The following is a 15,021-nucleotide window of genomic DNA, read 5'->3' as shown; positions in this document are numbered from 1 at the left end:
TATATTAAAATGTACAAAATTTTAACTTTTATTTGTGTTAAATTGTGGCCATTTAATGCTTGTCATTGTAGAAACGTAGCTATTGTGGAAGGTTGTTTATGTTAATCGAATTCTTGAAAGACTTTAACAATATCGATTTATACCTATATAAATAATACATTGCGTTTAATTTTGCCTATCTTATTTTATTTTTTCTCCATGTATTGCCATGCCTTGATCCATTTACTTTTATAAAATACATCTCATAATTAAATACATATGTGCGTTGCATAGATTCAAAGAGGAAAAAGAAGAGCAGTATCCATGCGTGGCCTTTGAAGAATATAACACAAAAGAAAGCTTTTTATCGGGCTAAATGATCAATGTGTATTTCATTGACATCCAAAGATATGAAAAAATAGTTTGTAACATATCAACTGTTACTGAAAGGTAAATTTATATAGTATCCATACAAAACAGGAAATTGGTTTTCTATCTCGTTCTAAAGCTTGTACACAATGTTTACATTTGTTTTTTTTTTATATTTCAGACAGTATTGGTTTGATATTCTAACAATAACCGTTACCATTTCGATGGCTGTACAACTTAAAGGTATTACGCACGAGGGTCAACTCGGTGGCTTTTCAAATGATACTTTTGAAGATTTGGAAACTGAAAACCCTGCATCCAAGGTATTCATTTATTCTGTACATTCAAAGATGTGTAGATTGTTTTTTCAATGCATGTTTCAGTGGAGTTAAATGTTTTCGCAATGTTTTCGTACTGGGGCCTCTGATTATAATACCGGTAATTGTTAATTGTTCATCCTTTTTTCCATAGCATAAAAATATTTGTGTTTTCTTCATAACTGATGAGTTCGCTACCTGATAATAATGTTTGCTTATCAAAATGTTTGGTAGTGTGAATATTGTTTGTGTCCTTATACGTCAAGTTTGCTGCTCTCAACTTTTCCACATATACGGAGGCTGGAATGAACAATTTGTTACCTGCAAGATTAGTATACTGCTGTTCGAAATTCATCAATAGACCAACAAATAAAACTGAGGGAAACACATCAAATATAAGGGGAGAACTACGACACAACAGAACACAACACTAAAAGGTAGCACACAGAGAAACGAACTATAATATAACAATTGGTACAGGCAATTTTAAGAAAAATAATGGTGAGTTGAACCTGGTTTTGTGACTAGGCAAACCTCTCACTTAAATGGCAATGTCAAATATAACACTAAAATGACACCATTACATGGCAGGAATACAGTACAAATAAATTACACCGTTGATTTTCCCGCTTGAATGGTTTTACACTAGTAATGTTGGGGCCCTTAATAGCTTGTTGTTCGGTGTGAGCCAAGTCTCCGTGATGAAGGCCGTACATTGACCTATAATGGTTTACTTTTATAAATTGTTATTTGGATGGAGAGTTGTCTCATTAGCACTCACACCACATCTTCCTATATCTAACAACATTCAGGACAGAAAATTACGCAAAAAACAATACTAACAGTACATTTCGACAACGAAACAACAAAAAAACTGAAGTGAACAAAAAACAAACCACAAAGCAATACACACAGAAACACCTCTATCCGATAACAATTGCCATTTTCTCTTTATATTAACTACCTTAAAAAGATGTCTTTCAATATATAATTAAAACAAACTAATGTAAAATTAAGAATTTTGTATAAAAGCCCGTTCACTAGCAAATTGTTGTTTTACATTTTGATTTCTTCCAAATGTGTAATATTCAATGACAGATAGGTTTTTTATGACATAGACTCTGTAATTTCAGTATAATTCGGCAAATAACAAAAAAAATAATCTGCGAGAGAAGCAATGACTTGTGAAATAGACCCCTTTATAAAATTTGAAACTGCTACTCACATTAAAATATGGTATTGGACTATAAATTTTAACTGTTTGAACGAAACAATGACAGGGAAAAGTGGATCTACTATAATTAACATCGATCCCGTTTCATACTGTTTGAACAGCGGTTTACTACTTTTGCATTTATCTATGACTCATAAATAAAAGAAATAAAAGAAGAATAAAGACTGCATACATGACACTTATGTTGGATGAATAAATCTTGTTCAGTTGACATTTACGGTTTTCAATATTAACATTTCATATAATCGGGTATGTTTATGATCAGATCAGATATAGGATATGTCTCAGTTTATTTTCAATTGTTACCTGATAATTTGGTAAGGAATTCTAAATTGTGTATGGTATAGATATCAAACTATACACCTGGAAAAAAGTATTGCAACACCAAATATAAAATGAAAAAAAACAACTGAAATTTCAATTTTTTTATTTTCAATTTTATTTATCTGATAGAATACACCTTTCCTACTTATTGACCTTCGCCCATGCATTTCCCCATGAGATCTCCGTGCGTGGCCGTCACTTAAAACTTTTAAAAGTCAAGTTTAAGGTACGGGTCAAAATGTATGCTGTTTGTTTTTTTGTGAAAAACTTATCAACAGTTGATGAAAAATGTCCTCTTCAACTTTCTACTGATGTTAGATTGCCCATTATGGGCATGCGAGATGCTGGAATGTCGTTAAGGCAGTTTGGCGGACGCGTGGGCCACCACTGTTAAACCATCAGCAGAATTATAAATAAACATTAAAATACCAATTCTGTGATGGACCTTCCCAGATCTAGAAGACCTTCAGTAACCGATCGCGAAAACAGGACTCTTAGCCGATTTATTCGAAGAAACCCCTTCATTAACAGTACAGTATTGAAAAGACAGTAGTTTCCACATCGTGCACTGTCCTCAATAACTTGGAGAAATCGGCTCAAAAGGCAGGATACCGTTCCCGAAGGCCCGTGAAAAGGGCATTGTTCACGCCAAGACACACAGCTGAACAGTTACGGTTGTGTCGAGCTCGTCGTCGCTGGCATTTGGTACTATCTTGGAGAAGGGGGCATTGATCCGACGAAAGCAGATTTTTTTTTTGGATATCACGGATGGCCGAGTTCGTGTTTGGCGGCAGCCACATACGAGGCTTGTTTAGGGGGGGTATCAATATCCCATATCCTATTAAGTTTTTATCCCAATATCCCGTATCCCTATAATGTTTACCCCTAATATCCCAATAAATAATTTTTACAAATATCCCATATCCCTTAAACTATTTTGAAATATCCCAAAAAGTCATTATGAATTCATTCCCAAGCCCATTTTTTTCCTCATCATCACAACGTCAACAATTTTGACTGGGAAAACAAACTGTGTTCATGGTGTTAAAGGAAATTTACAGTGCATACTTCCTGTGTTAAATAAGAATATATGTGTCCAAAAGATGAAGTGTTCCATCTTAGAGCCTTGTATAACAATATCTTTTTATGTGATCTTAAACGACAAATTTAGTGTAAGGGGTCTAATTTCAGACTTTTTTTTTAATTGTTCAAACCGTGATGCTTATGACTGTAAAATTTCATTTTGATAGCATTCTTCTTTCATTGATAAGAAACTTCATCCTACACGTTAACCTATGTTGGAAAGAACAGAAGGACTCAAACCTGTCTCTTGTCCGAGATTGCTCTGACATCCAACGGCTGTTTTGCCAGACAAGCTGAGACTGTGGGACGTCAGAGAACGTCCATATCAAAAAGTGGATATTTAGCATGCAAGTTTAATAACTCAAAATAAACACAAGAAAGCTTTCTGCTAATGTACCTACATTACACTTAACTGTTGCAATATTTTTACAGCAGGCAAAATTTGCACAGCCCTTGTTTTGCAAAGAAATAACACAACATTTGACTTTATGAATTACATAGATCCCAATATTTTTGTTACTTTTTTTTTAATTTCCTTCCTCACAACACCAGTAATAGAAAGAACATATATTAATTCACATTGATTATTTAGTAATTATTCGTTATTAACATAGTTTATATCGCGAAATATCTACTTTTTGATATGGGACGTGCTCTGACGTCCCTCGGCCCCAGCTTGTCTGGCAAAACAGCCGTTGCACATCAGAGCAATCTGTGAAACGTGGAGACCTCTGAAGATTTGTCCAGAAAAAATAACCATAGCCCCCACCCAGAAAATCAAATGGTTGCTGCCTAAACTCATCAGATGGATACATTTTGTACATCTCACAAAAATCTATGATTATTTCAAGAAAATTATCAATGCATATGAGCATATACTATAAAAAAGATGTGGTATGATTGCCAATGAGACAACTCTTCACAAGAGACCATGTGACACAGAAATTAACAACTATAGGTCACCGTACGACCTTCAACAATAAGTAAAGCTCATACCGCATAGTTAGCTATAAAAGGTTCTGAAATGACAAATGTAGAACAATTCAAACGAGAAAACTAACGGCCTAATTTATGTATAAAAAAAATGAACAAAAAACAAATATGTAACACAGCAACAAACGACAACCACTGAATTAAAGACTTCTGACTTTGGACAGGCACATACATACAGAATGTGGCGAGGTTTAACATGTTAGCGGGATCCCAACCCTCCCCTTAACCTGGGACAGTGGTGTAACAGTACAACATAAGAACGAACTATACAAATCAGTTGAAAAAGGCTTAACTCATCAGATGGATACAAATAGAAATACATCTAACAAAAACAGAGAGTGGACGTGACCGAGTACTTGTACATCCCATCAACAAAAAGACACTAAGTACAGATCTGAGAGTACTCGCAGTTACTGACAGCTAGTTCAAAGCCAATTACAACTAATAAAAAGTAATGCATCTGAGACTAAATTATCAATCATTACACATCCAGCATCCAATGGCACGGTAAACAACATCTCCGTAAAAATGAGGATGTGCTATCCCGTTTGAAATAAGTTTTCTACAGGTAGAACCAAACTTCAAAACCAAATCTAGAATTTAGTAAATATTTTAAGTGATTTGTGGTAACGAAATCCATGACTAAATAATTTACCAGGAATACATAGATTTCGTTCATTAAAATCCAAACCGTTACAACAGACTAGGGCATAGCGGAGGAGTTGTGATATACAAACACCATAAGATAGTGCCAAAGGAACATCACCATCCAAAAAAGGAAAATTAACAATAAGGAACGAAGTATGGAAAGCAAAACAAATACTTTTAATATTATCAGTACATATGAGCATATAAATATCGAAAATAGATCAATACTTTTCACTTGGGTTAGGATAATTTTAAAATAAAACAACAATAAACTCAAATAAATCAACAAAGCACTAAAATGACCTTTAATATTAAACTTTTTTGGGCAATTTTATCAAGTGAGATGTAAATATTTCTGTACTGAACTTTTAAATTCCACTTATTTCTTTTCATGTTAAAAATTCAATATCCTTATAAATGCATCAATATCCCATATCCCATTTACTTTAAGGACAAATATCCCATATCCCTAAAATTAAAATGGCAAATATCCCGTATCCCAATATACCCTATACAAGCCTCACATACCGCATATGCCGAAAGGAACATTGTTGAGACAGTCACTTTCGGTGGTGGCTCCGTTATGGTGTGGGGATGCGTGTCTTATGACTGCAAGTTGGACCTGAAAACTGTTCGTGGTAACCTTTATGGGCAAAGATACGAGCAGGAAATCCTTGAGGCAAGTGTAGTGCCGCATTTTGACAATCACCTGTTGAGGACAAGGCCCATTTTCATGGACGATAATGCACGACCGCATCGATCGCAGGCTGAAACAGCGTATTTTCACGACGAGTCAGTGGAGACATTTCCCTGGCCAGCATATAGTCCCGATTTAAATCCGATAGTGCACATGTTGGAAATCATCGGTCGAAAAGGGCGAAAAATGACCTCTCCCGTTCAAAATCTTGCAGAATTGGACAATGCACTGCACCATGAATGGCAACAGTCAACACAACAACAAATACGACGGTAATGTGGTGGTATGAGAAGGCGGCTGGAAGCAGTGATCCGTGGGAACGGAAGTTATACAAATATTGAAATTTCCGGTTTTAATTGACAATAAACTCATCATAGATACCAAGATTAAAAGATTATATTTACGCCAGACGCGCGTTTCGTCTACAAAAGACTCATCATTCTTATTAATCTTTCTCTTTGAAAAAAAATCAATCTTTGTTTTTGACACATTAACAGTGAGCTTCCACTCAAAACAATATTGCTCAAAAACATTCAGAGCCTTTTGTAATCCTTCTTCCGACTCCGCAAAAATAATTGTATGATCGGCGTACAGAAGAATAAATAACTTGAAATACAAATCAAGATTCTCTATACGTTTTTTTTAAACATAACTTTTAGACCATCCACAGAGTTTTCATCCATATATTCCTCCAAGTCATTCAGGTATAAGGCAAAGAGAAAATGTGACATTTTTTCTCCCTGTCATACACCTACCTCGCACGGGAAAAAATCTTTTTTTAGTTCTCCATTTTTAACACAAGACTTACTATCTGTATACATGCTCAATATAGATTTAAGCACTTTCCCACCAATGTTATATTTGAATAGTTTTTGCCTTAGTCTAACCCTCCACTCTGTGTCAAAAGCTTTTCCTAAATCTACAAAGCGCAAGATAATTTCTTTCCCGAACTCACATATAGTAAAATTAAAGCATGTTTAGATAGACATTAAGAATGAATTTAAGGAATATGTTTGCTAAAAGATAAACCTAGTGAATAACGATAAACTATCAGTAGGTTGTATTTATAAGAGTCCATCTTCATCTGAAGAACAACACAAGGAATTAATCGATTTACTTGTGAAAATTAGCAAATTAGAAGACTCATATTCACATGTGACAGACGATATCAATTTTCCTGATATAAACTGGGAAACCTGGTCTGCTAAAGATAATATTAGTACTTACTTTGTAGAATGTATACGTGATTGTTATTATCAACAGATGGCAGATAAACCAACACGATATCGTATTAACCAAGAACCATCATTGCTTGATCTAATATTAGTAAATGATAAGAACTTTATCCAGAATATTGAAAATCAAGACCCGACTAGGCACAGTGACATATTTTTTTTAGTTTTTAACTTTAAATGTTATTTAACATATGAAAACTCGAAAAGCGTAAAATCTAACTATTTTATTGCCAACTACGACAAGTTAAAGGAACATATGAATGTTAACTTGGAAGAATTACTAGCTAATAAAGATACAGAAGATATGGTTAGCACGTTCATGGAAAATGATCGGATGCTATGAATTTACATATACCGAAAAAAAACATATATCAAAGAAGAAATTTAAAACACCTCTTAGTGCTAAGGCTAGATTATCAATCAGGAAAAAACACACGGCATGGGGAAAATATAGAAACAATAGAGATAACGAAAGCTACAGAGGATATACTAAAGCTCGAAATAAAGCAAAAACAACAGTTCAGTTGTTAGAGAAAGGAAAAATCGGGAGAAGTCTATAACAGAGTGTAAAAACAAACTGTAGAAGTTTTTGGTCTTATGTTAATGCAAAGCGAAAATCTAAAAGTGGCGTATCAGAACTTCATGTTAAAAGAGATGGTAAAAACTTTATTGCAAGTACATACGGAAAAGGTTGAGGTACTGGCTGAATTTTTCACTGTAGAGGACGATAATGATGATACATTTATTGAAAATATACCATATATTGAAGAATCTGGCAATGATAACTTTAAAACCAAAGAAATCATCAAACATCTTAAAAATTTAAATACTTCAAAATCACCAAGACCAGGTACCTCCAAAAGTATTATTTGAACTGGCTGATATAATAGATACCCACTTAACCATGATTAGACTAAAGATTGGAAAATTGGCCAAATTACAACTCTCTTTAAGAAAGGTGACAGAAAACTAGCTTCAAACTACAGACGCGAAAGCCTGACTAGTATTAAATGAAAGCTGATACTTATGAAACTTATAAGAAAGAAAACCGTAGACCATATGAACCGTTATAACCTTTTTACTGATACACAATTTGGTTTTATTTGAAGAAAATCAACCTCACTACAACAATTAAAAGTCCTAGATCACTGGACCAGTATTTTAGATAGTGGTGGGTCAATAGATGCAGTTTATACCGATTTTATGAAGGCGTTCGACAAAGTCCCACATAAACGACTAATCAACAAACTTAGATCATATGGCACAAGCTTACAAATATGTAATTGGATCAAGAACTGTCTGGATGACCGCCAACAAAGAGTACAAATTAATGGATTTTTTTCAAAATGACATGATGTTATTAGTGGTTTTCCGCAAGGATCAGTTTTGGGCCCAATTCTGTTTGTTATCTTTATCAACGATTTGCCGTCATGCGCAGAGTCTGATGTATACATTTTTGCAGATGATACTGAACTATATAGAGCTATAACAACGAAACTGACAACACCATAATGCAAAACGACATAAATTGTATGTTCAAGTGGAGCGAAAAATGGCTGTTACGTTTTCATCCGGATAAATGTAAAGTACTTCCAATTTCTACCAAATCCAATTATGGGCAAGATAGCACTTATAAAATGTCGACATACGATTCATGATCTGAAATAACACTAGAAACAGTTCAATCAGAGAAAGATGTAGGAGTAACTATAGATTCAAAGCTAAAGTTTGATAAACATATACAGACTCAAGTCAACAAAGCAAACCGACTAGTTGGGATTATTAGAAGAACTTTTAAATATTTAGATTATAAAAGCTTCTGCCTACTATTTAAGGCATTAGCCCTTCCTCAATTTGAATATGCTAGTAGTGTATAGAACCCCCACAAAAAGAAAGATATCTAGACAATTGAAAATGTCCAACGTAGAGCAACATGTTACCCAACCTTAAAGTTTTGTCATACGAAGAACCACTAAATTGAATAACTTAGTGTAAATAGGCAAAAATTGATTTACTGTGATTGTTATATAGTCGTTGACAATCTCATCTTCCCCTGGGGCTTTACCATTACATATTTTTTTTAACAATGACAGGATTTCGTCCTCTGTAATTTCCTGATTTATAATTTCAATTAAAACCCTGACTTTTTATACTATTAGCTAAATCCTCATAATCAATATCATCATGCTGATGCCAAGGGTGGTTTTCTGTAGGGGTATACTGTCCAAGATAGTAAATTTATCATCTACCTACCTAGTCTAGTTTTCCCAGGCTTAAGAAGATCCACACTAATGGGTTAAACAAATGTGACCAGTGTGAATTAAAATTTTAAGACTTCTCAATAAGCATAACAACTGATAGCATGGAGAAAGCCTGATGTGTACTCATTGTTCCAAACACTTCAAAAGCAGAACTTGGCAGTAGCAGATCCAGAACTTTTTGTAAGGCCGGCCCGATGGCTGACCTAAAGGGGGGAGGGCTCAAGTCATGCTTCAGTGATTCCCTATATAATCAACCAATGTTTTCCAAGGCCCCTTGGATACGCCTATGCTGGCATAGCTTACCATATGAAGAAAGCAACAGGAACTTTTAATCACATCTGTTCGTTTTATAGTAAAACATTTAAAATGCTTCGCTGACCGCAGAGATCGAACCCTGAACAGTTGGGGCAAATTTGGACATAATATTAAAGTTTGATACTATCTGAATTCGGATTATGATAAAATTTATGACGTTATATAGGTTTCTGACACAAGGTAAATGTGGTTGAAGATTTTAAATCGTATGCGCAATACTGTGCAACTGAAGGTTTCTTCCCGCCCATAACATTTTGTTTTCCTTCTAGGATAAATAACCATCAAACCAAATCCCAGTCTTTCCTTTCTGGTAATGAACCTTGTAGTACAATTTTAGAGAGGTCCATACACTTGAACACAAGAAACTAGAAAAATGTTTGTTTTGCCATTTCTTTTGCCCCTAATTTCTGCATGTTTGGGGCAATTATCCCCGAACAAAATCCCAGTCTTCCATTTGTGATAATGCGAAAAGATCCAAAAACGTACATACAAGTAATTATCCGGAAAATGCAAACATGATTGTTTTTTGTCCCTTTTTGTTCCGTCATTCCTAAACTGTTAGTACCATAACCCCAAAATGAAACCTAACATTCTACTTGTGGTATTGAACACTGTGGTACAATTTCAGAACAATCAAAATTCTTATACACAAGTAATTATCCTAAAACTAAAAACATGCTTCTTTCATGCCCCTTTTTCGTAAATGGTTAGAACCATCATCCCCAACATTATCCCGACCTTCCTTTGTGGTATTGAACCTTCTTTAAAATTTATATAGATCCACTCACTTGAATTAAAGTTGATCGGAAACCAAATGGGTCTTCGGACGACGCAGACGATAACGACATCATAGCAATAAACGAACCGGAAAAAAAAACATTGCCGGGAAACATTTCAGTTTACAGTTTACACATGTCAATACTGTGGAAAAACGTATAAATGACCAGCCAGTTTCTATAGACATATACAAGTTATAAATAGATATAAATATTAAAGTAATCAAATAAGCTTTTCATTGCAAGCCTAATTATTACATTAATCTACAATAAAAATTCATCGCATTTTCGAAAATTCTACATCAGAAATGAATGCCATACAGTGATAATTCATCGCATCTATAGGGAAAATGGATCGCTTTTAATAACTGGGGTCTGTTGTTCAACTTGTCGTTAAATTAAACGAGTCGTTAAATTTTACGAATTACTGCGTTAAATTTAATCAGTCCATTATCATGTTGTTCAACTTGTCGTTAAATTTAACGAGTCGTTTAAAATTGTCAAAGTGTCGTTATATTTAATCGACCTCATTGAGGGTGATTAAATTTTAATCAATTGATTAGCCTCAATCTAAGATGGCTGTCAATGTTTTGTTTCAACCACCTGTTGTAAGAAGAGAGCGACATTTTCGCGGTTTTGACCCTCTAGAAAGGGAATTTTCTGATGAGGAGCTAAGGCAGAGATATAGATTTGGCAGAGAGACCATTGGGTAGCTGTCAGATTTAATGAGAGGGGATCTGGAGCGTGGGACAAACAAGGAGACAGCCCTTTCAGTGGAACAACAGGTTATGATTGCCTTGAGGTTTTATGGAAGTGGATCACACTTGCAAGTAGTTGGGGACACGATGGGATTTGACAAATCAACTGTTTCTCGGGTGATTGACCGTGTGACGGATTCATTAGTTGCCATGAAGGATGACTTCATATCGTGGCCAGATAATCAGAGGAAAAATGTGATAAGGGCTGGGTTTCATGAAAAGGCTGGTTTTCCAAACGTGGTTGGATGCATTGATGGGACTCACATACGGATTACTGGGCCTAGCATTGATGAACCAGCATTTGTTAACCGAAAGGGGTTCCATAGCATCAACGTTCAAGCCATTTGTGACCATGAAGGTAATTTAAAACACTGTATTATACCTATATTATGTTTACAACATGCTTTGTGTGCGTCCTTTTTCTTGACATCTTCAATCGTCCTTGACCATATACATGGCTGGTTTTCTGTTGAACTGGTTTTCAGCTAATTTGAAAATCGATGGAAAAAGAAAGACAACTCAATCTTGTCATATACTTTCTATTGGATTCGTATACTCATGAGTTGCTTTTTACCAGAGACATATATACACATAATGTGTCTCTGTTTTTACCGTTTCACTTTTAAATATGCTGGATCGAATGAACTGCTAAGAGTTTATGAACATAAATTTATTAATCAAAGCAGATAAGGGGTGGGTGGGCAAATCTTTATTTGCCCACCCACCCCTTATCTGCTTTAGGTAGAATTTGTCACAGTCAGGCTTATTAAGTTTGAAACGTCAACAAATAGTGTGCCCCATGTAGTTTGAAGAAATTCTAGATCTACCTCAAAATGTTTCTTTGAGAAGCGCCCCCTCCCCCAAAAAAACAAAAAAAAAACCAACAAAAACATACAAAACTGAAAAACACAAAACAAAAAATAAGTGTCCAATCTGTCATCCAAATATCAAGTTAGCCTACCCATTCTTTTCGGTTGGGAAATAGTGACCAGTCCTTAAAAAATAAGCCAGTCATTGTGCAATATATTTTTTTTTTAAATGTTAAGGGAGCATATAACTTCGATCACGATGTATTGTTTATCTTAATTGTTTATACTATACATCTTATCGGGGCCTTTTATAGCTGACTATGCGGTATGGGCGTTGCTCATTGTTGAAGGCTGTACGGTGACCTATAGTTGTTAATGTTTTTGGTCTTTTGTGGATAGTTGTCTCATTGGCAATCATACCACATCTTCTTTTTTATATATTTTGTTTTCATCACATTGCAAATTCGGCTAATATTTTAATGACCCAATGACTCGAACTCTAATGAACAAACTACATGCATGCACATAAAAGAAGATGTGGTAATGATTGCTAATGGGACAAATCTCCACAAGAGATTTAATGACACAGAAATAAACACCTTTGGGTCACCATACTTATTCACAATCACTGACTTGCCGTTTGCTTTGACAAATGAATTATTGAACTACTTTTTTTTAACTTTTTTAATTATCATATTTTTGTTTAAAGGTAGATTCACCAACATCAGTGCTAGGTGGCCAGGATCAGCACATGATTCTCACGTTTTCAGAACCTCAGCCATAGAACAACATCTTGAGAATGGATATCAAGGAATTGGACAAGGTGTATTGTTAGGAGACAGTGGCTATCCCTGCAGACAGTTTTTGCTGACAATATACAGACAACCAGCTGCTGGTAGAGGTCAAGCAAGGTTTAACAGAAGACATTGCTCAACAAGGTCAACAATAGAAAGGACATTTGGAATATTGAAGAAGCGTTTTCACATTCTAGGACCAGAGGTACAATTAATTCTTTACAAATAAACATAGTAGTAATATGAATATTTGACATGGTGTATGCCCTTATATTTTAAAAGTCATGTTTTTTCTTTTTGTAGGACTGCTGTCTACTAAATCTTTCATTAGTATATTTTTCGATTTCTCTAAATTTCAGTTAAGGTCTTCATAATGGTCCCCTTCTCTGTCTTTTCGTTATAGCTACAATCCTTTTTATACGCCTGTAAAAATTTTGACGGGACGTATTATGGTATACAAATGTCCGGTGTCCCTCCGTCAGTCCGTCTGTCTGTCTGTCCGTCTATCTGTCCGGCGTAAACATGTCGCACCGTAACTTGAGAACGACTTATCTAAATTTCATGAAACTTAATATAGTTGTTTTTTATGATGGTCAAATGATCTGTATACTTTTTGGTGAAAATAAGATTTAAACTTTTTGAGTTACGGCACTTTGTAACTAAAACAGGGGTGTGTTTTTTTTTCACATGTCGCACCGTATCTCAAAAACGATTCTTGATTATTGCTTAAAACTTTACACACTTCTTAGTTATATTAATCTTAATATCTGTATACTTTTTGGTGATGATTCAAAATTTCATTTTTGAGTTATTGAGTATTTTTTTAAAAAGGGGGAGGACTGAGGTTTTTACATGTCGTGCCGTATCTCAAAAACGATTTATGATTATTGCTTAAAACTTTACACACTTCTTTGTTTTATTAATCTTAAGATCTGTATACTTTTTGGTGATGACTAAAAAATTTATTTTTGAGTTATTGAGTATTTTGTAAAAAAAGGGAGGGTATTTTTTACATGTCGCGCCGTATCTCAAAAACGATTTATGATTATTGCTTAAAACTTTACACACTTCTTTGTCATATTAATCTAAAGATCTGTATACTTTTTGGTGATGATTCAAAATTTCATTTTTGAGTTATTGAGTATTTTTTTTAAAAAGGGGGAGGGGGTTTTTACATGTCGTGCCGTATCTCAAAAACGATTTATGATTATTGCTTAAGACTTTACACACTTCTTTGTTTTATTAATCTAAAGATCTGTATACTTTTTGGTGATGACTCAAAATTTTATTTTTGAGTTATTGAGTATTTTGTAAAAAAGGGGAGGTTTTTTTTACATGTCGCACCGTATCTCAAAAACAATTTATGATTATTGCTTGAAAATGTACACACTTCTTTGTTATATTAATCTAAAGATCTGTATACTTTTTGGTTTGATTCAAAATTTTATTTTAGTGATATTTGTAAAAAAAACAGGGTGAAAAGGGGGGGGGGGGGGAGGGTTTCACATGTCCCGCCGTGTCTCAAAAGCAATAAATGGTAATTGTTTAAAACTTTCTCAGAAACTATTTATGATTATTGTATAAAACTTCCACACAAGACGTCGGGCGTATCATGCGATCATGGCGCAGCTGTTTATTTGTTTTGCTGACCACAGTTTGGTTGCCTAGAATTGCTTACATCCACTTCATTTAAACTTTGCAGGATACATACATTTAATTAACAATCACTCCAAATCTCCTTATTTTTATTACGTAATAAAACCCGAAAAAAAATGAAAAATCAGTTGTATATTTAAGGGCTGATAAAACTGACCTCAGTTAAATATTAAACCATGACAAGAACACAATGATCGACAATTCATCACACAGATCAAAACCCTAAAATTATACGGATAACAGGGATCCAGTTGGAAAATTGATAATGTTAGTTCGGTTACTTCATGTAGTCCTGTTTGGGGTAACTGCTCCAAGTTAGTCATTACTGTAACTTTATTAAATCGTGAATGTAACAGTTCATCATCCGTTAGACGGTTTGTTCAGCTTCATGTCTGATTTTGTCCTTTTTTTAATTAAATTATAGTGTTCTTGTAATAAATTTACTTATTAATGAGCAATGTTAATTCATGCTACATACAAATAGTATTTCTGTCACACTTTAAAATAAACGTTTTTAAATTGTATTTCAGATCCGAATGAAACCTGATAAAGCTTGCAGAATCATCATTGCTTGTGGTATTCTGCACAATATTGCCATGAGGAATGAGCCTGAAGTTGGAGAAGAACAATTGATTGACAATCAACCTCAGATGCCACCCTATAATGGTCCACAGGACGGAAAAGGCATACGGGACCATTTTGCTACCACTTTTTTTGCCTAATAAATTGCATGTTTTTATTTTTCCATATTTTCATACAATGTCTTTCATTAA

The 15,021-nt window shown here is 34.5% G+C and overlaps 1 protein-coding gene across 1 annotated transcript in view; it reads left to right on the top strand.

Moving 5' to 3' along the window:
* The first annotated feature begins 535 nt into the window (after nucleotides 1–535).
* LOC139482737 (uncharacterized transporter YutK-like) overlaps nucleotides 536–15,021 on the top strand; it is a 44,704-nt gene continuing 30,218 nt past the window's right edge. The window contains exon 1 of the mRNA XM_071266807.1: nucleotides 536–671. Within this exon, the coding sequence (XP_071122908.1) occupies nucleotides 573–671 (99 nt within the window). The 5' untranslated portion in view covers nucleotides 536–572. The remainder of the gene's footprint in view (nucleotides 672–15,021) is intronic.

The sequence above is a fragment of the Mytilus edulis genome, chromosome 7 (genome assembly GCF_963676685.1).
Source record: "Mytilus edulis chromosome 7, xbMytEdul2.2, whole genome shotgun sequence".
NCBI lineage: Eukaryota > Metazoa > Mollusca > Bivalvia > Mytilida > Mytilidae > Mytilus > Mytilus edulis.
The sequence above is the reverse complement of the archived record's forward strand: the minus strand, read 5'-3'. Positions and strand labels throughout refer to the sequence as shown.